Source organism: Oreochromis aureus, linkage group 16 (genome assembly GCF_013358895.1).
Source record: "Oreochromis aureus strain Israel breed Guangdong linkage group 16, ZZ_aureus, whole genome shotgun sequence".
NCBI lineage: Eukaryota > Metazoa > Chordata > Actinopteri > Cichliformes > Cichlidae > Oreochromis > Oreochromis aureus.
In genome coordinates, this window is record NC_052957.1 from 12,268,539 (window position 1) to 12,296,057 (window position 27,519).

At 38.8% G+C, this 27,519-nt stretch overlaps 1 protein-coding gene across 1 annotated transcript; it reads left to right on the plus strand.

Moving 5' to 3' along the window:
- The first annotated feature begins 2,210 nt into the window (after positions 1-2,210).
- On the plus strand, positions 2,211-5,282 carry vgll3 (vestigial-like family member 3). The gene is made up of 4 exons (XM_031729434.2): positions 2,211-2,647; positions 3,521-3,872; positions 4,020-4,559; positions 4,680-5,282. Exons 1-4 carry the CDS (start codon positions 2,543-2,545, stop codon positions 4,718-4,720), a joined length of 1,038 nt encoding a protein of 345 aa, XP_031585294.2. The 5' UTR covers positions 2,211-2,542; the 3' UTR covers positions 4,721-5,282.
- The last annotated feature ends 22,237 nt before the right edge of the window (positions 5,283-27,519 follow it).

Genomic DNA, 27,519 nt, shown 5'->3' on the forward strand with positions numbered 1-27,519 from the left:
AGGTGTACCTAATGAAATGGCCTGTGATAGTACCCCTTTTCACATTTTGACGCGTGCAGTGGGGAAGTAGGAAAAGTTCTTTGTGAATAACATTTGCTGGAATCCATTTTGCAGTTTCAACACCCTGGTGTTCTGCCTGTTGGCTTGTTTTACTGGGAAAATGAACAGGACACCTTCTTTAAATCCATTCTATACATGCATACATACACTGTGGGTGCATATATGCATGTGCCAAGCTTTCAAACAACATCCACAGTGCTCCAAAGCTGTTCAGCATTCAGCTCAGCAGTACTGGATTCATGTATGTTATAAATATTATTTTTATTAGACATGTCAAAGAAATATCCTGGCAGTAACAAAGCTCTCAGACCTCATCATCATATTTTAAATTTACTGAACCACAGGGAAGAACAGGCATGCTGCATATAAGCCAGATACATGTAGAGGAGGAGCTAGGTGTCATTAGCCCAAATACAGCCTGTTTTTTAAGCAGCAGCATTTTTGCAGAAAAAAACTGCAGAATAAGGAAGTGCTTTAGTTACATTTTAGTGTTAATTCAGCAGGAATTAGAAAAGGCTAATTAGTGTAATAAGATATAGGCTCTCAGGTTTTTAGACCAATTGTTTTAGTGTCATGGCCACCCTTTCTACTTTTTAAAATTACATGTAACCATTATTTCTGACACAGTGTAACTGTTTTTCTTTTTTTTAATAGAAACTTAGATTTTGAGGGACTGTCTGTTTTTTTTTTCTCATCTTCTTTGCTGTGGACTGTGGGCCAGTTGCTTTCTTTAAAATCACAACACCTGGCTTATCACCTGGTTACCACTCTATGCATTCAATGAGCAATTTTATAAGTGTTCATTTGGAACTGGGACAAAACACACTCTTTTGTTTCAGTTCACAATGGATGTACTTACACATTCTTGTGTTTCCTGTTGTTGTTGTTGTTAATGCACTGCATTAAATATATGTAAACATTTTCACATTTCAAAGTTTGCTTTTGGACTGACTCAATCAGACAAAACAGATTTGGAATACTTATGATACCATGTGAAAAGATGCAAGAGTGACACAGCGTCAGTGTAAATAAAAATCAACGTAACCATGGGTTATGAGCAGTCACGTGTTCACTTAGCTTTTGCTTCCAATGCGTGCATGAAAAAAAGTGATGGGAATTTTTTTATTTATTTATTTTAATGTTTTGAACAACTATTGAAGCAAGTTTCGTCGTGTATATATGGGATTTCTGGAGCTTTTTTTGCCTCAATAAAATTTCTATATAATCACATGTTTGTCTTCATAACCATGATGGCAAAATGTCTTTAGCTGGCTGCTTCACTATGGGGCAAACTGATAACCATGTGATGTTATTATCCTAGTCAATAGATGGCAGCAAACAGCTCAGATCTCCCAATCAAAGCACTGTTTGTAAAGAAGAGTGTCCTACTGAGTTTTCGTTGTCACGATTTTTTTTTTAAAAAAATATTTTGCTGCTGTTTTGAGATTCTGAGGTCTTCATCTCGATTTTTTTTTAAAAGTTCATTACTTATCCTTCACATTATTTTACTCATTGTAACGCACCAGCCGTTGAGAGGCACCTGTTGCTCACAGACGACCTACAGACGAGGCTGTTTGACCACAAAAAAGGGTCTTGTACATTTTTTTTTATTAAAGTCCCTCCTCTCATAGCAAATTTCAAAGCAGCCTTTCCTATAATGACTAACCTGACAGTGTTAATTTTATATCAGGAGTTTTAAATGATCCTGCTGCAGTATTTTTTTTAAACTAATCTGACTGTGATTCAATTACTAAAATTATTAATGGTTAACAATGTTTGACATTGTGGAGAATATTTTGATAGACCCGTTCTGAGAAAATAAAGACATTTGCAATCAGACCAATGAAAACGACTGAAAATAAGAAATGACACGTATTAAATTAAACTTCTTTGTCGATAATGGTGATTTAAATTCAGGATGTGTAGTCTCTCTCTGATCTAATCTTTGCTCAGATATTAAGAGTGGCATGCCACACAAGCGCTCAGTGTTAAACTGTACTGTAGGCAAAACCTCGAGAAACCCTCAGACTTTCGGCAATAATACTGCATTACTAAACTCTGCGCCATAGAGGCCCTTCCCCGGTGGGCGTGCGTAACGGCCCCAGCCCTCTCTAAATATATAACTCCCCTCCAAAACAGAAAGAGAGGAAAAACAAGAGAAGATGATGCTTGTCCAATCAAGAACTATCTGAAAACTTGTCCGGGGATAGGTTTTTTTTTTCCGGATACTGTGTGCGTCTCATACCGTTTTGAACTATTTTGTGGCCCCGGGTGGTGCTGGTGGAGCGCGCAACGGGAGGCGCATTGTTTCTATGCAAACTGGGCGACATGGCTATTGTATGTGTTTGGGCATATATGGAGACACTGATGGCTCAGAAGACACAGCCCGTCTGAAGTTTCAAGGAGAGTACCCCTCGGCTGTGTTTCGCCAGTTTCTCTCCTTCGGCTTCCCTCTTCTCCTTATCCGTTTCGCTCCGTCGCAATGAGTTGCCTGGATGTGATGTACCACCAAAGCTATGGAGCGCACTACCTCCCAGCAGCGGCGTACAAGGCAACTTACTATAACCACCATCACCAACAACAACAGGTGAGGCATTCATCGCAAAACTTTTGAAGGCACTAAGAGGCGCAGACACCGAGATCTCAGCTCGATGCTTTCCTTTTTGCTTGAAAATAAGCTTCTTTTTTCCCATTTGAGGGCTCGTGTGCCCTACAGGGGGACGCGTGACTTTTCTATTTTCACAAGATAATCGAAATTAGCGTTCAATTTACAAGCATAGTACAAGCAAAAGATTTTTAAAACTAAATGTATATAATTAAGTACATGGCAGAAGACAAAAAAAATAACTAAAACTGAGTTTGGAATTAAAATATTATAGCAGAAAAAAGTTGTTAAATATCATCAACGGAGGAAAGTTTTAAGATGATTTATAAAATGTCCTTCGTGAACAATCGATTTCAATTAGTTTCTGTTCCAAAGTCTTTATCCTTCAATAGCTTTAATAACATTTACCTTAAATTTCCTTTTTGTGTGATTAAATTCCAGTCTGGGGATTGGTATTCAACACAGGTCAGGCGTAATGACACGGAACTATTAATCCTGCGGTCAAACGGTGATGTAATGACAGTCAGTCAGTCACTGAGGAATGTGGATCAGGCACACTGAGCTTTACAAATAGTTTGAATGCAAAATGGAGGCGAAAAGAATCTTAGTTTCACACGACTCCCAATCAGCTTCCACATCAAATAATTAGTGGTACAGTGAGACTCCATGTCATTTATTTATGACATTTAGAACTCTATGCAACTGTTAGCACCACCAACATGTGAGAAATTATTGTCTTCTGTATTATATCTAACCAACACAAAGATGGTCATTGTTTTAAAATTTAAATTCTAATAAACTTGAGCTACTGTTTTTTTAAACTTTCATTTAATCTCTATTTGTATCTCATTCCAGAGGAAGCTGAGTGTTTACAGTAAGATGCAGGAGTGTATGGACCAGCAACAAGGAGGAGGAAGAGGGATACTGCCCAGAGAAGAGGTCCTCCAGCAGGGTCCTTCAGCACCAGGTGCTGAATCAGGCAGCAGATCTTCATCTGATTCTGAGTTAAAGGATGGTACTCAGCCAGCAGAGACGGAGTACTTGAGTTCCCGGTGTGTATTGTTTACCTACTTCCAAGGAAACATCGGTGATGTGGTAGATGAGCACTTCTCTCGTGCTCTCAGTCAGTCCAGCACCTTCAGTGGCGATACCAAGCACATTAGAGTGACTCAGCCTTTGGCTTCAACAACCGCTGGCATTTGGAAAGGTGAGTAGGCAACACTTGCTTATGTAGTTGATGCACTGACTTGGTTTAACTATCTAAATACTTACAAAACCCCTAAAAATTAAATCTAAAAATCGTGAAAAATAGCTTGTGTCAGTCTTTTAAGTCTTTGTGATGTGATTGTTTCAGATGGTGGCTCTCTCACTGAAGGTCAGGGAAGCTCAGCTTGGAACAACACTTATCCATCCCAGAGCAGCTCCTGTATCCCCGCTGTTTCTGTTTCAGTCCATCCAGGCTTTTCCTCCAGCCCTGTTTCATTCAACCACCAGGATGGAGCTCTGTGGGCTGGCCACATGCTTTCCCAGGCCAGCCTCTCACCTGCAGCTACCCTTCCTGATAGCTGGACCTACAGCCTGAACCCCCAGAGCACAAGTGGTTACCCAAATGTTCATGACGTCTACCATTCCCACCCCCACATCCACACTCGGCACCACCACCCCATGCTTCATACATACCCAGCTCACAGCCCAGCATTGGATCCCAGATTCAATTCACTCCTGCTGCCTGGTGTTAGGAGCCAAAGTCAGACATCCACCAACACAGGGGGTTCCCCACACAGTGAGGGGGTGAAGGCAGAGATCGAGCCCAGCAGCAACAACAATGTCACGGCTACCTCTGTCACTTGGACTCCTTCTGGTCTCCAAGGATCTTTAGAGGCATATGACACAGGTAGATATAACGGCTCAGTAACTCTGACAAGCCTTGGTCAGAGTTCACATGTATTTTCACTGCGCCATTAAATCTTAAACTCACAATAACATTTGAACCCTGTTTGTTTTGTCTTTGCAGCTCTTGATCAAACCAAAGCAAAGACATCAGTTTGGTTCTAACTGATGGACTGGCAAAAAGCTCAACTCATGCCAAAAAGGACTTACTATGTGGCTTATCAATGTATGGCTGCAACACCAGCACTGTAATTCAAAATGTAGCTATAGAATGCTAACTGTAGCTTAATCTACGAGTCCTGCACTGTCCACACAATTACTGATATGAACTCAGGCTTGGACTTAAATGACAGTGATCAGTATGCTTTGGCTGCACGTCAAGGCCCTCGAAGAACAATAAAAAAAAAAGACTACTAGCTTTAAGAATGGAAGGTCTCTTCTCTGTCAGCACAAAACACCAATTTACTTTCCATGTGATGCGTGACTAAGTGGTTCTGTTTCAAGAGCTTGATTTTGACCCCCATTTTGTTTTGTACAGTAAAATGTTTGATGATGACTATAAATTGCTTATGTGTCTGTGTTCATTTAAGCCATGCTATATTGTCATTTGCTGGATGACCTCTGCTAAAACTGTTGTTTGGAAGCTGCCTTTCAATTTTGCCTTTTGGGGAATGTGTAGTGTAAATATTGATACTGTATGTTTAAGGAATAAATTCAACAACTGAAAAGCAAAACCTTTGCAGGTGCTTTGTTTTCTCTGACAGAAACTTGCAGATATGTAGAAATCAAGACCATGATGCACTAATCCAAAGCAAAGTTTAGAAAAGGATCATTTTATTTAAGGCAGCACTTTGAAAGAAATTGCTGTTGCCACAATGTGTTCCATGAAATTCCATCCTCTTCTATTCTGCAAACTTAGGAAATGTCTTTGAGATTAACGAAAAGCATCCATGTTGATTTGATTTGGCATTCTCCCTATTTTTAAAAGGACTGGTACATATATAGCATCTTTCAAATCAAAGCATAGTCCACTACAAGTCTCATTCACTCAATCACACACACATTCATACAGCTTTTATAGATGCCTGACTGCTTTCTAACATTTACAAACACATACAGATAGATGCATCAAGGTCAACCCTTGCCCACTACTTCAGTATGCAGACTGGAGGAGCCTAGCATCAATTCCCCAACCTTCCAATTGGTAGACAACCCACTCTACCACCTGAGCCACAGGAGCCTTGTATTTTAACAGTACATCTCATGTACAAGACCATCTTTCACATGTCATAAACATAGAATAACTTCTGAAATCTACACATTTTAAAAGAGAAATGACTTCAATAACTATTGAATTAATAAAACAGAAGTTTATCATGTTAATATACTGACTCAGAATCTTTAAAGATAAGACTTACTCAAGTAGAAGGTCCACATATATACTACAAAATTCAAACACAACCACATAAGAAAGGAAAAAACTTCAGCGCTTCAGCTGTGAACATATATGTTATTTTATTCAGCCAACAGGATCTGTGCTGCAGTGCCAAGGGAAGAGGTTTACATTCCACAGACCGTTATTGTTTGATACCATGAAATGTCTGTTGTCTGTTTCCACACAAACGCACATTTAAAAACACACACCGCCAGACTGACAAATACACACGGAGGAATGCATTTCCGTCTGGACAGGAAGTTTGTCGGACGGGGGCAGGCGCACACACAGAAATTCTGACCTTACGTACCACAGTTAAGTTTGATATGGTGTTTATATCAGATTCATCAATCACTTGAATGAAAGTCTTGGTTGATTTAAGCTTGTAGAATGAACTGACTGACCAAATGCAGACATGTTTATAATATGACCAAATTCTAATTTTTACAGTCAAGAACTGATTACACAAACAGTGTGTGTGTGTTTATGTGTGTGAGTGTACTTGTATTACACATGATGTGGGAGAATAAATATATTCACGTGTCACATTGTAGGGTCATATCCTATATTCCCCAATGCATATGCTTCATTTATAAAGTAAAGGCTTGGTTTAAATGTGGATCTCATAGGAAATAATCGCAAGTCAATGTAATGTCCTCAGAACTAATAGAAACACACTTGTGTGTGTGTGTGTGTGTGTGTGTGTGTGTGTGTGTGTGTGTGGTGAGTGGTCTGACCAGGTGGTATGATCAGCAGTACCAGCCCACTAACATTCCTGCTCCGCTCCCACGTATCTCATTCTCCATCTCGACTAAACAGCAGGACTTTAAATCTGGAGCACAGCAGCTGCGTTTCCATCCAAACTATCAACAAATCATGACGCATAGAAAAGAAAAGCCCAACGGAGAAACACTTATTTAATCAGGACTGAATGTTTGTTCCACTATCATTTCATTGACTTGTCTGTTTACGTTAGCTGGTCTATGGTTTATTGAAAGATGTAACACATGGGTTCCTGCAACCTGAAAAAAATGTAAATGAGGCAAAATAAATTGTTACTTTGTATTATTTTTGCCTTTGTTTTATTTTGTGTTGTTTTTCTTTTTGTTTGTTTTTTACAGATAGGCCTTTAGAAAGCTAACATTTTTACTTTATATCCTTTTTTTTTTTTAGGTAGTTTATATTTTATTTATATAGCACCAGTTCTAAACAATAGTTGTCTCAAGGCACTACGCGGTAGGTAAAGATCTTGCAGTATTAGAGAGAAAATCCCAACGAACACATCAAGCACTTGGCAAGAGCAGGGAACAAGAACTCCCTTTTTTAAGAGGAAGAGATGAAAGAGAAGGGAGGAGCAGCTATCTGCCATGGTTTGGGGATGAGAGGAAAGAGAAGTACAAAAAAAAAGGAAAGCCCAAGAAGACAAAACACAACGTATCAAAAAGAGAAGACAAAATTTCATAGTGTGCAGTAGTAAAGCAGATGATGAGTGAAAAGAGCGGAGAAGAAACACTCAGAGCATCATGGAAAATTCCCAGCAGCCTAATCCTATGGTAGCAAAATTAAAGAGTGGTTCAGGGTCACGTGACTCAATCCTAATTATAAAAAGAACAATTTAAGCTTAATCTTAAAACTAGAGAGGGTTATTGAGCTTATTCCCATTCAACTTTTAAAAACTCTAGGAACCACAAGGAGCCTGCAGTCTAAGCAACATTAAGCCAATAGCCACCAATGTGGATCAACTGACAAGTCTTGAGGGAGCTTTCAGAACAGTCTGATCATCAACAATTGCAATAGTCCAGCCTAGTAGTAACAAATAATTGTAAGAAAATGACTTTAAAAGATCTGTTACAATGCAAAATGTAAAAAAAATGTAATTATATATTACTTTTTATCCAAGAAATTACACTTAAATAACATGATCACATTTATCTATGTTTTTAGCTCTTCTTTTGTTTTGCACAACACAGCTTTGTCACCAAGCACTGCATCACTTTGGGGCAATCATCGACTGGAGTTCTGGTTGTGTCTCCTATGCTTGCTGAAGATATTGATGTTTAGGTTCATTTTAAGGGGGAAAATGAAAGGCCACAATTTGCAAGTAAGCTCTTCATTTGCATTAGCATACAGCCTCCACATCAGCATGTAGTGTAGTTACATGCAAACAGGCATCCCGCTGGCAGCCTTGGAGAATCACTGCAGGCACTTCCACTGCAGGAAGGAGAAAAAATACAGATACACAGAAATGGAAGTAAAATGAAAGTGAATTAATTTGTCTGTTATAAAATTACCATGGGGTTAAACAGTTTCAGGAAATGTAGCATTAGGTTTTTATTAAAAGTTTAAAGCTTATGCTTTGTGCTGATGTTACAATAAATATATCCCAAACAGTAAAGGATTACATTACCACTTTTTTTTGCTGCTTAACATTGCTGATTAGATAAAATACGTAAGTTAATAAAGTAATTTTTATTTCATGTGGATTTCCTGTTCTAAATTTTTTCTTTCCAAACTGAATCAATTTTATCCTTGAATCTTATTTGCACTCAAGTTCAAAGTTGCACTTACATTCATCAAAAGAACTTATTGCAAGCCCAGCTACACACACACACACACACACACACACACAAATACACACACATATGCATGCACACACAGAACTGTGCTTCACTGGACAAAAGATACCAAATGAGAAAAGGATAAGTGCTGAGCCAATCTAGGGCTATAGCTCTTCATCTCCTCATTGCCATGATTGCCTCTTCCATGACCAATCTCCTCATCCTTTCTGTGGCAGACAAATGCATTTATTTTAAGAAAAGAAAGTAAATAGTTTTATTTTCTCTTTTATTTTCTCTGCATTCACATTTTCCTCCAACCTGGGGTGCACCTATGGATCTTCTGCGATATCAACTCATAATGAACTCATACTCATAATTCTATCATTGCTATCCTCTAAACCTCAGCCTGCTAGTTATCCATTTAATTTGTTAAGCTGTATGTTGCTCAGACATCACTATGTCATCATCCCATACTGTGTGCACTTTTATTATCGCTGGTAATGCAAAAATGTTGTACTCTGAAAAGTAATTTTGGGGATTTTTTTAATGTTCATATCTCTAAAGGTTCCAAAATTTTGCATAGTGCATTTTTGAGGTTTATTTTTTTCATTTCCAAGAAAGTAATTAATACCCTATCAAAACGCTAGTATTGATCCAATACTAATACCAGCATTGGTATTGATAGTATTGATGTTTGGATCAATACTTCCATCTCTAGCAGGTTGTCTTCTTTTGAAACACAGCTAAGTCTCAACCATAATCTGCCTTTAAGCTTGAAACCTCTTAAAAAAAAGCAAATTAATCTTATTGCCGCACATGATATATTAACAACATTAAAAGATAGATGATTGTGGACTTAATCTAATTTGGCATTTTCTTTATTTGCTTTGCTTTCTGTTCAGATTGTGGCGTAAAAGTGAATTTGGACTGAACTGAATCAATTCAGCCCAAGTGAAGAAGAGAAAGGGGAGATAGAAAACACATGTTTAGACTAGCAGACTGGAGAGAGTCCACAGAAAAGAGATGAAAAAAAAAAAGAGTAAGAGAGGGAAAGTTGATCGGTCATAACACAGCCCAGCTACACATTCCAGAGTAATTGAGCGGATGATTAGTTTTACAATCAGCAACACAACACCAGCTGTCTGGACACAAAACTATATAAATACAGAGATGAGGATGGTTAGGAGAAGAGAGAAGATCTAGCTAGAAAAAGAAATGGAAAGTAAAGCAGGCATATGGTAGTCATAATCCCTCATCACATCCTTCTCACTGTTTTTTGCTTCCCTTTTCCATTCAAACATTTTTTCCTCACTTCCACAAGTCAGCTCAGTGTCTACAAATCACTGGGGTAATTAGAGCTAATTTGCCCTCCTTGAACAAGTATTACGGGTGTTAGGGGTATTAGTGAAAGGCTCAGCTTTCACCGCTCTGTTTGTGTCAACAGGGCAGCCTAATGAAGCGTGCTGGGACTGTCGCAGAACACTTGTCCTGCTGATTACACTTGATTTATCAAGTCCTCTGTGTTTCAAGTGATACCTGATTCCTGTTTAACAAATGACAAGGAACACCCAAGGAGCCAGGAACCTCAGATTTTCCTCGTGTTCTGCTTCTCAAGCCTTAGTATATTTATTAACATTGGGTTCAGATCAATATTTGCAGTAAAACTTTCTGCAGTCTTTCCTTCTTAACTGCCAATTATTTCCTTAATGCAGCAGGTCAAATGAACAACCACATAATGGAGGTTCGAGCACGACTAACATTAAAATTCTATAAGCTTTCTCATCAAATTTAGATTGGATTAGATCATTACAGTTTAATTTAATTTTGTTTAGATTAGATTAAACTCTAATGACACCATGGAGAAGAGTAAGTGCAGTATAGAGAAGGTAACTATGTAACTGCTGAAGGACAACAGCGCAGCGAATGCCCAAACATGTAATGTTTTCTATTCACTTTTTTAGAAAAGGTTGCAATGAGGCGTTTTCACATTATTACTCAAGAACCTTTGGTTTAATTGGCTGTGTCTTTGAAAAAGAAAACATTTTAAAGCTGTACTAATTAATTGTTTGTCCACATGCGGGAAGGATAATGGTGAAGCTGCTAATTGAAAAAAAAATGGATTTGCCTGCTATGAGTACTGGTCTGTTTCATAACATCATTGATCATCATTTGAACACATACCTAATAATTAATGAATTTCCATATGAAATGTAATTAATGTTGTGAGCACTGGTGTTTTTTACAGAAAGCGGGAAGTGTTACCATGCCAACCAGGAAGTCAAAGTTTGAAAAGTTGGGTAAGTCCTGTATTTTTTCCTAAACCATGATTCTAATCCTACCACGGGAGTTTGTTAAAGATTGAATCTAACCAACCTATTTGAAAATTATAGCAATGATGTGTGAAAAATTGTGACGCCTACAACTTGAATTTGGGTCTTTTGCGTGCATTTCAGGGTGTCTTATTCGTCCACAGGCCAACCTCAAACCTCCAAATGCACACAAACGGATACTTTAATTAATAATGTTGAAAAATTTGTGTTGAGGAACATGGAAAAAAAAGAAAATCCAACAAGAATCAGCAGATTAAAGGTTGTGACCCTATGATGGACTGTTGTGAGAGTGGGTTTGTGTACATTGTTGGCTTTGCTCATCCAAGATGATTTGCTCCAGTTCTTGTAAGCAAAATTAAAATGTTTATTAGTCTGTTCATTAGTCTGATATGCATCTCTTTGTGTTGCACGCATATGTATTAGGAATGCAGCTTGCTAACCAGGCTTCATAGTGTTAGTTGATAAGTTAGCATCCTGCCCTCTCATCCAAATATTATTGGCTGCGGAAAAACAACATGGCAGCAGTCAAAATACCAACACTGAGCCAAAACCACCATGGACAGACAGACCAGAAAGAGGTCCAGGAACTAAGGGCAGTGCTGAAGCTATCAGATCCATTTTTGTTGGCTCGTGTTAGGGATTCACTGTTTTTTTTCTAAAATCTGCATCTAAACAAGCTAGTACAACTAGAAGTGGACAAGGGGGGCACCCCAGTGTGCTTTGTTTTATGGTTTGTGTTTTAGGATTATTTTAAAATGTACAAAGAACCAAGGTTCTAATTTTGGTTTGGTAACTTTTAAACTTTTTCTGAGCAGGTAGCAATTTATTTGAGGTTTTTTTGTTGTTGTTTGTTTGTTTAGCTTTTAAACAGCTGGTGCTAGAAAACAGTGGTGATTAAAAAAGCTGCAGGGCATGTATTTTTAACTATGAGCAAGCTTTTTCCATTACACAGTTGTTTCATTAGGTGATTAAAAAATGTTTATTATGGCTTACTACGGTTAATTAAAATGCATTTTGGTTCCCTGCCTTCCTTTATTCTTGACTTTCTTTTGTTATTGATTTTGGAGCAATAAAGGTAGATGATTTTGAAAACCATTGGATTTGTATACATATTGGTTTTAATGACCTTTTGGCCACTTTAAAGGCATAAGAGCTACCAATGTCATGTGATTTTACAGAAAATAGAAAAAAGTCAGCAATTCTTTAACTATTGCTGAACGTGTATCACTTTAGATTATAAAAAGGATCCATTGCGAAAAAAGAAAAGAAAAAAAGACAAGAAAAGAGGCATTTGTAACAGTTTGAGCAGAGCTAGTGGGATGATATGTGGTGCAACTACATGGCATCAGGGAGGGAACATTTGTCCATGTCTGTGCAGCATGGCATCAGCCAAGGGAAGGCCATTAAATGAAAATCAATAAATACATCACAGAGCAAGATCAACATTTATGGCTGTTTATAGTGTACAACAAGAACATCCACCCATAACACTGGCCAGCAGCATTCCTGTGTTTGCCCACACACAGGGAAGCCAATATACATGACTTTCTTCCTCGGAAATCTGATAATAGTTCTCTCAAATTTCTTTTCAATATTAAAAATTACAATGAAAAAACAAACATTGACATATAAAGTAAAAATAAATATATATTTAAGTATGCTGCCAGTAGAGTTTCAAGGGACTCTGACACCAACTGTTACCATTAGTGACACTTGACTGGGCAGTAAACTAGTCAAATATGAACTTTAACTGCTATATTTAAAAACAAAAACAAATAAAGGTTGGTACAATGTTTAGCCTTTTATTTGCTCTTGTCATAATGATAAAACACAACAAAATAAAATAAAATACAATAATAATAAGAGGCAAAGGCGCTCCATTCATAAAGGCCAAAGTAGGAGCAGCAGTAGCCTGTGTCTATAAGCTCCAGTGTGGATAATGTGCCAGCAACCACAGAGGCCAGTACATAGCTGTCATTCCTGTGTTCACTGGAAGCACATTTAGCAACCAACACCTGTTTCCCCTGCTTAGTCTCCACTGTAAGCTGCTCCAATACAGCCCCGCCTGCATCTAGAGGAGCGAGGATTCAGCTCATACTCAACAATTCTGCTATTTGTGGAATGCAGCTATGATACTATTTTTATTGCCATCGCTTACACTTAGACAAGCATTGGCAGCAAAATATTCAATAACAGTTCAACACTTTGCTCTGGAACCTGTATAACATTCTATAAAAAGCAAATACTGAGGATTGCTTGATCTGTAAAAATAGCTTATATTTACTTTTCATTTCATTCACATTCAGGTTAATAAACACAGAAAAAAGGTGTGTGTGGATTAGTAGCAGTTCCATTCAGGAATAATTCATGTTTTGAATGAGTTGTTGCAGCAGTCAATACAGTTCACAGGATAAGGGAATGTTTTCCAAATGAAGAGTTAGACAGTTTTTAACCAGATTAATCTGCATAAATTCAGATATAAACGAAACTAAGGGATTAGATTAGGGAACACTGCATCATTTGCATTTTATCAGCCATATTTCCGGTTTTACACACCATCCTTTCCAAATTAACACAGTACACTGATTAGTACTGCAGAGAAATAATTGCAGACGTCACTGATATTGAAGCTTTCTTTTCGAACAATGCAGATCGGAGGTCAGCTTGGGAAACTTGGATTTCGTAAGGTAACAGGGCAAACGCTTATTGAAGAGCATTGCTCAAGTAAAGCATTATTCAAGTGGAGTGTTTTTTATCCAGTGGCTAGGTTACTGGTCAGTCTTTAGAGTCTCACTATAATCCAAAATTACACTCTGTCTGTATGCCACACTTTTTACAAAAATCTGTATCCATTAGTTTTGTCAAACACGTATTTAGGTCAATGCAGCTTTGAGCTTTCAGCTACAATCTATCACTGACTTGTCAGTTTGCTAATTGCTACCATCTACATAAAACGTCAAAAGCTAATCATATTTTATAAAGAACATTCAAAGAAAAATGTCTCGAGGCATTTTATCAAGAGCAATGACACAACCCTTTGATTAACATTACATTAAAAAAGCCTGTTAAATGTAATAAAGAAAAATACAGTTCTGAAAAGAGTACTCAGTAATAGCAGACTATAAATAGCATTTAACTCAAATGCATAAAATGACAACAATTCCACACAAATTCTTCTGTTTTTGTGCCAAGTCATCTGAAAAGAGCCTGAAAACACACAGTTACTCAGCAGTGAGGAATCCTTTGCTTTCCCACCTGCTTGTCAATCATCCAGGCTTCTGTTATTTGACCCTACCTGCTGCTACTGTCGCATGCTTTCCATAATGACCATACCACACATACCAGAGCCACACAGGGGCATTCCTGCTCCATTGACCCAGATTGTTTTTTACTTCCTAGCTGTCAGTGGAAGCAGCTTTCCACTGAAGATAAAAGCAACTAATGGATCGATTCCCAAAGGAGATATAGCGTCACAACAAAGGCTGGAAGAATGTGATGCTAAATATGCAATTATTAAAGGTCTGTTATGATTTAAAACATTTCCAGTGATCCATTTATTCCATGGGTTTCAGCTTTTGGAAAAGCATAATCTACACAGCAAACATTAAATGAAAACCCCCAGTATGAGGGTAGCATTTTTTAAATGACTGGTGGCTAGAGTTAGCTTTTTACCCTGCATTATGTCTTTGGAGTAGACACAGCAATGAACAGCTCTAATCTATTTTTTAAAAGGGTTGTATGCTGTTGATTAATGATTTTGCTTATGATGATACGTTTGCCCTGTGATGGACTGGCAACCTGCCAGGTTATCCTGCCTTTCACCCAATGACAGCTGGGACAAACTCCAGCCCACCGCGACCATGAATAAGCAGTTAAAGAAAATCGAAAATGGATGGACAACTGGCTGGATGGATGAATGGATGGATTTCAGTTACATCAAGCTGCATAATGACAACAGGGGCACCAATTAGGATTTAAAGTATTGTTGAGATTTTATGATATTGTGTGAAAACTTTGCAGCCAGTTTACTTTTCATTTATATATTTAGCTAGGTTCCTCTTTTTGAAGGGAGAATAAGGACACTAGCATTTCCTTCCATGAGCTCTCTAAAAACAAACATAACAAATACATACAATATATTCTACTTATCATTTATTCATCAAGCAAACTTTATATTTGTCTGAACTAAATTAATATTCTTACAATTTCTGACCAAGAATTGAATTTCCAGTCAATTTTCAGAAAAAGAGAAAATATCCAGTGAGCAGAGATTCACTGAATTGTTGAGATGAGAGTGTCCAGACTGCTTTGAGCTGATAGGAAGCAACAGTAAAATTAAATAACTACTTGTTAAGGCAAGGTATCCATAAGAACATCTCTGAACACACAACACATTGAACTTTGAAGCAGATGGACTCGAGCAGCAAAAGATCACACTAAGTGTCACTGCTATCAGCTAAGAATGGGAATCTGAGGCTACAATTGGCACGTGGCTCACCAAACTTGGCTGATCTAATGCCTTGTCTGAGTTTCTGACCCAACATCTGAATTTTGTGTAAACAACACGAAAGTATTAATCCATCCTGCCTCGTATCAAAGATTCAGGCTGCTGCTGCTGATGGTGTAATAGTGTGGGGGATATTTTCTGGCACGCTTTGGCTTGCTTAGTGCCAACTGAGCTGTTTAAATGCCACAGCCTACCTGAGTATTTTTGCTGAATATGTTCATTCCTTTATGACCACAGTACTGATGTTCTGCTGGCTGCTTTCAGCAGGAAAAAGCTGTAATGAAAAATGCTTAAATCATATCAAACTGTTTTTTTTAACATCTACTTAAATGCATTTCAGAGTTACTAAATTTTTAATCCAATAGAGCACATCTGGATGGATGTGGAGCCAACAAATCTGTTTAATACTACCATGTCAGGATGGACCAGTATGGACATCTCTTGTTGAATCTTAACAACCATCAAATTAAGGCAGCTTTAAAGGCAAAAGGGACTTCAATACTAGCAAGGTGTAGCTAATAAAGTTCTCACTGAGTGCAATGTTAACAGCTTATTTTGCCCAACTTTTTGAGCTTATCCCTGACGTCCTGTGTAGCTTGGAATTCAGTTAATGCACCTCTAAGACATTCTTTTTGTGGCTTGTTCTCTCCTTATTTAATCCAATGTTTTGGAACGTATATATCTTTTGCTTATGGATGATTATCGTTATCTTCTATCTGCTGTGACACCTCCAATGAGAAACATTCAGTATGAAAAATAAACAACAAACAATTTATTCTGTTTAGCACTTTTCTGGAAATCTATTAAGTTTCACATTTTTTTACCGCACTCCATATTTTAGATTACATCAGTACATGTATTGTTTAATTTGGAGTAATCACAAATGTACATAAATGGTGTTGCAGTCTGTGTGAGGGGTTGTGTGTTTTTATGTGTGTGCGTGTGAGCATGTCAGTAGACAGTGTAATCTGAGGGATAACATGATGCTTATCCAGCTGATCCCTCACCACCCCGGGTTCTGACAGATTGACACTCATCATTCTCCACATTACCTTTGCCTAATTGGCAGGTAATTCTCCTCTCCCCTACTGGCCCGCTGCTGTCACTTTGTATTGTCCGTGTACTCTACTACTACCCCTACTGTCTGGCTCTTTATCCTCCAATCTTATCAGTCGCCCAGTAGACAAAGAGTCACTCAGCAGGACCTCTTGTCTAAGCCCAGAAACCCAGTGTGCACTGTCACTGTAAACTGGGGAAGTGAAGTTGGGAGCTTCCTCTTTCATGGTAACCCCCATGCTGGGAAGCTCTCCACAGGGCTGACAGGAGTGCCGGCCCCAAATACTTTCAACCTGTCACCAACTACTCCTTCCAAAAATCATGAAGTATTGTAGATACAACAATAATGCAGATTTAATGGCTGACATGTGTCTTTATTGAGGAGTGTTCGTCATGTCTTACCCTCAGTTAGATACCATCAATTAAAAATCATGTCAATGTATTTACAATAAGAAATATTAATGTCTTTGAATGATTTTGTAGGTGTTTTCGGTTTCATTTGGAGCGCCAGCAAAGTTTTCGAAAGAAAGACCAATGATTTTGTTTTCTATTCTGATGTTAAGAAAACACAGGTTTTCTCTCTCACTGCCGCATATCCCAAGTTAATCCCCACACATCCCAAGTCTTTTAAGGTTTTAAGCCTGTTCTCATTCTTCTCATTCTTCTTCACAATCTTAAACATACAAACACGTGGATTTCAGCTGTACTGTAGTCCCCAGCCTGACAGTGATTGACAGGTGTTTGCAGAGCCACACTGGATAGTCAGACATGAGACATATGGGAGTCCCACCCTCCTGTCATGTCCACCTTCCCATGAGTCCTTTGTGGCTGAGGTGCAGGTGGCAGGAGCAGTCAGGAGCTTGTCAGAGCAACAGGAAGAGGCTAGCACTCTCTCACACGCACACAGATTCCCTCTCTCTTACAGCACCAACCATAAGACACACTCACTGTCAACCCCCCTGTGAGTGTGTCAGCTGTCATTAACTTCCCAGACTTCCAGTGTGCAGGGGAGCTTCCCCTTTGTTCCCTCCCACTCGCAGGTGACTTTCACTAGGGGCTGCATGCTGGGAATGCCAGACTCTGTGCTGGGAATATTGGACCTGACAACCTAAACAGGCAAAGGCAGGTGAATGAAAGAGAAAGTATGTTTATAAAACACTGCATATATATTATTGGTATATACGGTTGTGCCCATTTGTGTGATTTCATGTTTATAGTTTAGGGTTTTGTTCTTAATATTTTTAATATGATCATTAAAAATGCAAGGTGTCTGTTATTTTTATATTTCCGTATTTTCCCTATATCCTGTAAAAGCTGTCGGCTTTTATACGTGTGAATGTGTGTGTATGAACGTGTATGCATGTTGAGGGACAGCATGCGTGGAATGTGTGTGATATAAAGGCTCTCTCCTCGTGACACAATGGCGTCTTTGACAGGCGGGAGAAGGGAAGGCTTTGTTTGGTGACACCACAGAGTGTTGTGAATGCCCGACATAGCTGCCATTCCTCTCTCTGTGTCGTCCGCCAGGCCACTGGCTTATCAGGGATTCCTCTGCTCTCGATCTGCCCACGCACACCCCCAGTATGTGTGCGTTTCTGTGTGTGCAAGTGAGGGACAGAGTTTGTGGCACAGAGTTGCTAACACCAACAAGGAAAATGCTAATGAGCCATGGAATAGAACAGACTTTCTGTTAGGTTACATATCTCACCACAACTGGATCAGTTTGGCTGCTAGAGTTTTCAGCAGTCTGAAGTAGATGGCTAACATGGGTTTGTATTGTGCCTTTAAACAAAAGAACTCAAAAACAAAAGAAACTCTATGATAACTGTTACTGGTAACAAAGAAGGATAATAATAATTATAGTAATGGTGATGTAGGGGCTGATTTTTTGAATAAGTGGTGTTGATGGTGCATGTGTCAATGCACACAAGACCATTCATTTTTGCTAAATTCATAAAAAAAGATGCAGTTTGCACATACAACACTTAGGAAAATGATTCAGTCACTTAAAGACTTATCAGGCAAGGTGGAGTATCCAAAACTGTAGGTCTACCTCGTGCAGCCAAAACACCTCTGAACCCTTAAGGTCAGAGGTGTCCTTACTTTGGTTCTTGTGTTTTTTGGTAGGGCCTTGCTGATGTGGTCTTGTTCTGGTGAATCCCAAAGATGCTTGTTCTGATAGGGATCTGCAGAGCTTGGAGGCTGGGTAAATGAATCTATACATCCATTGTTTTCTTCTTGTCCAATTCAGGATTGCAGTGGTGCTACGGTCTATTCCATTTGTCATGAAGCAAAGGGTGGTGCACATCCTGGACAGTTTGCAAGTCTATGGCAGGGCTACCATATACAAGCATACAGCAACTGGTATTCACATTCACATTTACAGCCAATTTAGAATAACCACTTATCCTAACAAGCATGTCTTTGGACTGTGGGAATAAGTAAAGGTTTCAGAGACAACATGACAATTCCACATGGAGGGACCCACTTCTCTCTTGGACAACTTCTTTTTTAGCTGCTGAGTGAGAAAACACAAAAAACGTGACATGATGCAATGACACCAAGGCATTTTCTATTCTCATTAATCTGTTTGGTTAAATCTGGAAGAATTGATCGCTAGGCATGGATTCTCTTAAAGAATAATTTCATTGCCTGGTAAACAATACTTTGTCAGAATTACAATAAGACTGAATAATTCTGCGAAACCCAAGTATCCCAAATTGAGCAGACTTCCCTGATTGAAAAATGATTTGGTGGGCTTAAGCTTGAAAGGTCATCTCTTTATTCATAAAGCCATGGTTACACAGGTAATCCTTGGTTCTGCATGCTTTCCATTAGCAGACTTGCTTAACTTCAAGGACAGACTGACCTCTTGGGCTGGTGGGCAGCTGTGCCTTCTGCTCTTTTTGCCAAACCAATAATCTAGTAAAATACATGAAAGCAAGTCAATAAAACTTCATTTTTGAGCAGTGATTGGAGAAACGGTACTGATTGTGCAAGCCTCAACTATTCAGGCAGGTTGTTCCAAATTTCAGACTTTCTTCCCTTATTTTCCATCTAATGCTTCTCTCTCATCACTCTGTTTATCTCATGGCCAGGCTGTGAAATAGTATGTTGCTGAGAACCTCATTCTTCTTTCTGGTCTCAGTAATCATGCAGTTCCTTCCAGCTCTCACACAAACATAGCATTTTCTGCCAAGATTCCTGATCCTCATCTTAACACTGGTATGGTGCCCACATGTGTAGAAGTTGGCCAGTTTATGCACATAAACTCACACACGCACACAGCTGTATATCTGCATTTCCATGCCAGGGGTTGTGTTTTATGTGTTTACATGAGGTTTCATGGACCTAGCAGAGGCTTGGCAGCAGCAATGCATCAGCAGTTTTGAGTAGGATTAAACCAGTTTGCGCAATATTGTCCTTTAGAGTTATAATCCCTATTCATTTCGGGAAGTTTGAACTTCCAAATGGAAAATGCACATTTTTTTTGTTTACTTCAAGTATTTTTTTAATAAATTATATAAATACTGCTCCTTGCTAAACTGCTACATTAGGCTAAGAACTGCATCTTAAATGTCTGTTTCTAGTACACTTGCCCTTGCCCAGATCTTGAGCGATCACCTGGAAGGGTAGGAAATGCCCTCTATAATCTGTTCCATTGAAGTTCAGCTTTACTTAATATGTAAAATAAGGTTGGCATAAAAGAGGATCTCACGTTTGTAGCTTTAGGCCAACTCTGTTGAGCATTTCTCCTGAAATAAAGCCGAAGAGTGACTTCAACCTGATGTGGTAATTAGAAGTAAAAAGGAGGCTGTCAGGAAAGCCCAGCGGACCTAAATGTGTGTTGAGATTTTGCTTGAAATATTTATAAGAGCCTGGAAGGCTTTACCCCTTCACTAATCTGGGGACATGAAGTTGGAAGGTGTTGAGAAGAAGAAATGCTGAATGGTGGCAAATCAGGCTCCAATTTTCTCTGTAAAGGTGCTGACAGGTCTGAAAGGTTAGAGTATATGAAAGTCACAGATGACCAGAAATGAAATTTGGGTTGTACATAGTCACGTGATTTGCCAAAGCTTAGGGAGATGTGTCAGTCAAGCTGTTTTTAAACAAGACACTGATTTTTGATGGGATGCTAGCAGGAGCACTTATTAACTCAAATTGTGTGCTTCTAGATTAGAGGTGGATGATACATTTCTCATTGTTAGACTGTCTCCATATTCAGCTCTCTACACACATGAAATTATTTAAAAAATTTTAAGTGTAAAACAATGTGAAAGCACAATCCCCATAGGAAGACTGAAGTTGTAAAAACCTGTAATGTATGTATAATGAGAACATAATCACATATATCTACTCCATAAATGAATTTTTCCACTTCTTGCCTCATACTGAGGTCAGTAAGAGCAGGTTAAAACAATTGTGGTCAAAAAATGTCTGTTTTAAATATTTCTATTTGAAATCCCATTTTAGAGAGCAAATAGCTCCTTTACAAGCTTTCTGTTCCTCAAGCCTCCATCCCTTATTTTTCATTGTTTTAAGTTACATTTCATTGTTCAACCTTTAAAAAAGAATAAAAGTAAAAATAGAAAACTTCAGTCTTATTGGATGCCAGTGTTTTTTCTCAGATGTGGGAGGTTGAGTTATTCTTGTCACTTTCCTAACACTGTGCCTTCAGGGAACAATTACGTTCCTTTTATGTTGTTGTAGCTTATTTCATCACACTCCTCCACTGCTCCTCCCTTTTAGACCAGAAACACACACACACACACACGCACACACACACGCACGCGATAATATGAACACATATGGTCCATTAACTCTACCAGTCTCCCAGGAGCTTCTCTCAGTTCAATTGCAGCCATTCCATCAGGCTCATCAGGCAGTGCTGTGGGAATAATATTAACAAAAAAGAATTAGCCGTTCTGTCGGCCTCTTTCCCTTTCTTTCAACATAGACACACACACACACACACACACTCGATCTCAGATCAAAGTATTTCCTTGCTTCTGCACTGTCCATCTTCTGTGTGTCTGTCTGTTTTTGTGCTCTGTTTATTGTTGTCAATATTATCCCAAAGGTTTCATCTTTGTGTGTCCAACAAGGCTGCATATGCATGTTTTAGGGCGCGCGAGCAAATGGGAATGCAAAATAAAGGCGTCGCTGTAAGGTGTGTTTGGAAGCGTGTTCATCCTTGTTTTTGTATGCGTGCATGAGTGCACAGCGTATTGGCAGACTTGCTGCTCCCACGTCCCTGAGAACGAGGCCAATCAGACTGGATAGACAGTTTATTTCCAAACACTAGCGTCTGGCCTGCTGCCTCACACACATTCCAATACATCCAGACAGACTTTCAGAAGCAGGAATTAAAAGGCATTGGAGTTGTTAAAACATGACATTCCCAAAAAAGGGCTGCTGGGCCCTGAGACTACCCAGAAACATCCCACATGACTTAACCCTGCAGGAATTACAGCATCGCCAGGGTCGCTGATGAAGGTTCTCTCATAGATACACTCCCTCTGCAATCCTTTCCTCTCGCTATTTTTGTCCTTCAGCCTCTGTTTAATAATACTATCTCACATATTAAATAATCCTCACTTGTAATATCTGCCTGTTCTTTTGTTTGGTGTAGTCACGTTTTAAGGGTCTTCCTCAAGAGTACCTCAGCAATCGAATGAGGATTTCTGCTCTGAAGTCTGGAGAGTGCATCTGATTTTCTTTTTTAAGTGTCAGATTTGAGATTAGATTCTTAATCCAGTAAGTGATGTGGATGTAACAGCCTCCTTTCATCTCAGAAGTATCAGGCAGTGTGCCAATAGTATAGTAAAAGCAATAATCCCCTAACCCTTTAATTGTGTTCCTTCTGGAACATTTCCAAAAAAGGACATAAGATGGTTTGGTTTGATTTTGACAGAGGGAAGTTTTAAAGATATCTGCAGGACTTGTTTCCTAAATTAATATATGGGCCAGTGATAATTCTATACATCTGTCACAAACGTGGTCAGCCTGCAGTTAAATCTGATGAGGGGAGAAGGATGTACTTTACAGCTTTAAATTGAATGAGTGAATATTGAGCCCACAAGGGAAAAGAGTGGAGTCCCCCATCCTAACTCTCCTTATCAAATGTCAAATAGGCCTCCTGTACCCATGAAAATTTAATATCAATCCGAGAGCAGCTATTTAATTTTGTGATTAGATTGAATGAGTGAATATTTTGAGCCCATAAGACAGGACAAAGCTAGTGGAGTCCCCAAAAACTAGACTACTCTTTTACTTATCAAGATATGTGAAAAATAAAAAATCTCCTGAAACAAGTGAAAATAAGTTTTTTTAATAGATTTACTGTCTTGAAACAAGTTCCTTTAGCTTACTGAAATATTTAATTTAGCTGATTAGATTGTAATGAGATAATTTTGACTAGAAATATGATTAGAGATTGCTCCCCTATCAGTTGATTTAGAAGATATGATGGCTTAATCTGCTCAACTTATTTGGTTGCTTGTGGGCAGTTGCAGAACTATGTCTAATATAGATAAAATTCTCCAGGCTTCTTGAAGGACACCCAAAGCTCTTTTTTGGATGTTGGAGTTCTTTTGTTCTGTTCTTTCTCAAGAACACATTGCTTCAACAATAGTGAGGACTCTGGGGAGGCCAATTCATGATTGATAGTGTTCCATTGTGTGTTTTTCTATCCAGGTATGCTTTTACTGCATTAACAGTATGTTTGAGCTCATTGTCACACTGAAAAATGAAGCTGTTGCCGATCACATCTCACTAAATCTTTCTGCAATCATAATTCCATCAGTTTCAACAAGAAGTCCAACACTACTGACTGAAATGCATGCCCAAATCATGACAGAACCTCCACCACGTTTTACAGATGACAGCAGAGACTCAATGTTGTATTTCTCTTCTGACCTACGCTGTATATACTGGCAATTATTTTAACCAAAAACTTCAAGTTTGGATTCATCACTCTGTAACACCTGTTGCCAATGATTACAGTCCAGTCTTGTGTCAGTTGCCATATGTCTGTCTTTTCTGCCTTCCTTAAGGAAAACAGGAGATCCACTAAAACCATTTCTGATGAGTCCTTGCTAAACAGTAAAAACTGATAAAAACTGAGGGGTCAAATACATGTCTGAGGTCACGTGTCAGGTCATTGCTCAGTTTTTTTCCCCTGTTTCTTGCAGTCAAGACTTTTAGATCCTGTTCATCTGTTGTTGATAGATTTTTAAAGCCTACCACTTCTTTTGTTTTCTAATCATCCCGTCTTCTCAAATCTTTGCAGGACACACTTGTGCTTGAATGATTCCTAGGTCACTGTTGAGTGGCTTAATAATGAAAACAAACAAAATCTTCTGAAACTAGTCAGGTAAAAGAAGCCAGTGTCCAAGGAAAAACTCTGACAGCCCTTCAGAAAGTCTGGGGAACTGTTGCTCAAGTCCACAAGAAAGTCAGGCTCCTTGGAAGCAAAACATAAAGAAATGTAGACTGGCTCATGACTTTTGCACAGTGCTGTAAACTTATCAGATATTAATGTCTGCATCAGGCCTTCAAAAACACTGGTGCACACCCACACTCACACACACTTAGAGGAATGTTTGTGAGTGGGAGTTGAGGTCAAACTTCACTATCACGGACTGTGTTGATGTATTCGGTTTCTATACAGGCTGACTAAGGCGGGCTAGCTGTTTAACAGTGGTTCAATTCATTCTGCTGGAAAATAGGGCCACTGACACTTAAGGGGCTTTGACGCAACTTAAATGATCATTAAAGCATTTTAAAGGGGCCAATCACCTTCCACTCATCTCCTGCGTATGCTTGTGACGTTGCACATACCCAATTTGGGGTGAGGATCATTCAGTATTGTTTTTGTTTTATTAGGAATGATAGGACATTAATATTATTGTTTGTGCATGTGGTCTCTGATGGTAAATGAATATAAGAAAGTGATCTGCAAACATTATATGCAGATATATGCTAAATGTGCCTGCATGCTATTCAAAAAAATGATTCTTACTCCTATACAGCACTGACTTTTCCAAAGTATCAGTGGAAGTGCATTACAGCGAGAACAATGAAAGGCAGTTTCTCTGAAATACTGTAACAATCTGCCAGACTTTATCCAGATTTATCGTCACCTACTTTACTATAATCACCAAAGTCCCATTTCAGTTTCAGCACCATAATGATTAGACAAATGTAAAAGTCCGAATAAACTATGAATCCTTTGAATAATTGAAACATTTTCATGCATTTCCATTACAAAAAAGTGGCTATCGAGGGGTTTCCCAGAAGTGGATTTACTTTACTTTTCCTACTGGTTTCCTGAGAAACCAAGGGCCTTTTAGACTAAGTAAGGGGTAAACATTAAAATATTCATGTATCAATTAAATCTGTAGAAATTAATCTAATAAATATAACCTGACAAAGCTATTACAGGCTCTTAAATAGCAGAAGTTATTATGAGGATAAATCCTGCAGGGCATTTTATGGCTGCTGATTGCAGTAGTTCTGACAAATGCAAATGTATAGGGCTGGACAAGGAAGTAGTATCACTGACCCTTCTCAGCTATGAATAAATTATTTACTTTAATTTCAGTGTCATACTTTAGCAATTTAATAAATCTTTAAGTATTGAACTCTTTTTGTCTTCGATAGCTCGCTGCAGTTTTAAGTGATCTTTTGATGCCTTTTTTATGCAGATTAACATTTTCAAATTTGGGGACTGATCTCCAGTCTGCGAGGGTGGGAAGTTTCAGATAACAATATTTCAAACTGAGTCACAAAAAAAACAACATTGGTAAGATAAGATAGCCTCTTTTGGTGCTCTGTCTCTATGACCAATTTAGAAAGACAGAGGCCCCAACTTGTAGTGAGAGAGAAAGAGACACTTACTGTCAATTTTCCGGTGGCTGGGCCTTTACCTGTGGGGCACAGTGGGAACGCTGTGAGGCCGGAAACTGCAAAGATAGCCATAAAGTTCAAGTGGAGTGTAAGCTTGGACGCTGGGGTGAAAAAGAAGAGCCCAGTTGCCAACTGGTCACCACCGAGGGGTGGGTTTGACTGCTCTGTGGAAATGGAGAATTCTTACAACCACATTCCTTAGGGAGTTTTGTGTTTAGTACTTTGGGTTTATGATACATGCCGACCATTCCTGCCTGACAAGTCTCCAGTTTGAGAACATTAGAGTTTCCTCTCTGCTTTTTGGGTTTCTTCCACTGGCTTTATTTGACATGTGACCTTCAGGGTGCATTGGAGTTGAACATGTTCTTATAGAGAACAATGGATCGCTCTTTCCAAGTTAAGAATGAGCTGCTGCTCAAAGTTTAAGAGCTGTATCTTTCAGTCATGTGCATGTTAAATGATTACTTCAAGTCCAATTGATGTGAGAACTGGGAGATGACTGAAAACATGCTGAACAGAGCATATGTATATGTTATTGCTCCTTACTGGCCCCTAACTTAGGCTTGGATAATTATCTAAGAGACTGAAGAAGTCACATGGATGAGTGACGAAGCACTTCTCCCACTGAAAATGAAATGTCCAGATAAACAGACACAAGTTTTGTGGTATTTCTTTACCTGGAGGATTGAGCATGCATCACAGTATCTAGAAGAATAAACAAATATCGTATTCCTAATTCATAACATTTTTTCATAAATGCCTATTGTTACTTTTATGCATCAGTCTGCTGCTACGGTATCTACTGGCCTTCACATTTTTACAGGCTTGTCCCTATAAATGTTTCAAAAAATCTATTTTTTAATATAGAAGAGCTCGTAAAATTGCTTTGCTTGCCCTGGGTAGCAGTGTCTTGTCTGGGGCTCTCTAATTGCTCTGGGTCCACCCCCTGAACTGCAAATCCGTTTTTACAGCTTGCATTAGCATACATAATGCTGCTCTGTGGACTCAACGAGTCATGCCAATTGAAAAGCAATCATTTTCACAGCAGAGCACTGCCATCGCCACTTTAATTGAGTGTGAGAGTACTTGGGTGTCTATGTGCGTTGCCTTGTATCATGAGACGGGAGATAATTGGTTGTGCAATACAACACAGCAATATGTTGGTAATTCAATGATTAGAGCTGATTGCTTTTGTCTAGTTGTGTCCCATGGGGTGACACATGTTTATGTTGGCCACATCTTTTCTTACTGTCTGCGCTATATCTGTTACTGCCTCACACACACACACACACACACTCATTACATTCACCCACTAAAGAGAGAAATATCCCCCCCCCCCAATAATAAATAGAGCCGCATGCTAAAACATGGGCTTGGAGAGTTCATACACTCTGCTATAATAAAGAGCAGAATTGTTCTTTATATGAGTGCCCCACTGTTTAGTGAAAATGAAACCCAATTATCGTATCTTGAGTGGGTCCCCAGAATTTCATGACTGCTCTTCGTGAAATTTGTGTACAAACTGCTTGTTTCTATGAGAGCTGTTCATGTTAGAATATCCATAAATAGTGGTGGTGGGGGGGACTGTTTAGTGAATGTAAATGAATCAAAAGTGGACATTACTATAGTACTGAGTACTTTTCTCCTAACTATGCAGTCTTTAACTTTCACAAACAAAAACTACTCACAAATTTACACGCACCACTGACTGCCTTATACAGTCTCTTTTTGGCCGAAATGGATAGAATACCGCTGAATGAAGAACGTCTATGATCAATTAATATAATGGGAAGAGTCATTTCCATACAAAGTGGACAAAGGAAAAAGCTCTAATGAAGATCTGTGTTATTATGCGTGCTGGCTAATGCCTGCAGGGACAAAGTGACTGAATCAAGAGAATGTGTATTAATGGCGAAGTCTGCTAATTAGCCAAACAGAGAGAGGGGACATTAATCTTAAAGGCTATTTTAGACTATTCAAGTCTAGAGCAAACTTGGCACTGCCTAATGGCTAAAATCTAAACTGCGAGTCACAGGGGTAGTTAAAGGGCTGCAGCAAGGTTAATCTGTGGAAATACACAATAAAGATTCTTCTTTTTTCTTTATTTTTTAACCTCTGCACTTTCATTGGCTTATATATAGTGATGCACATAGTGACATAGTGATGCA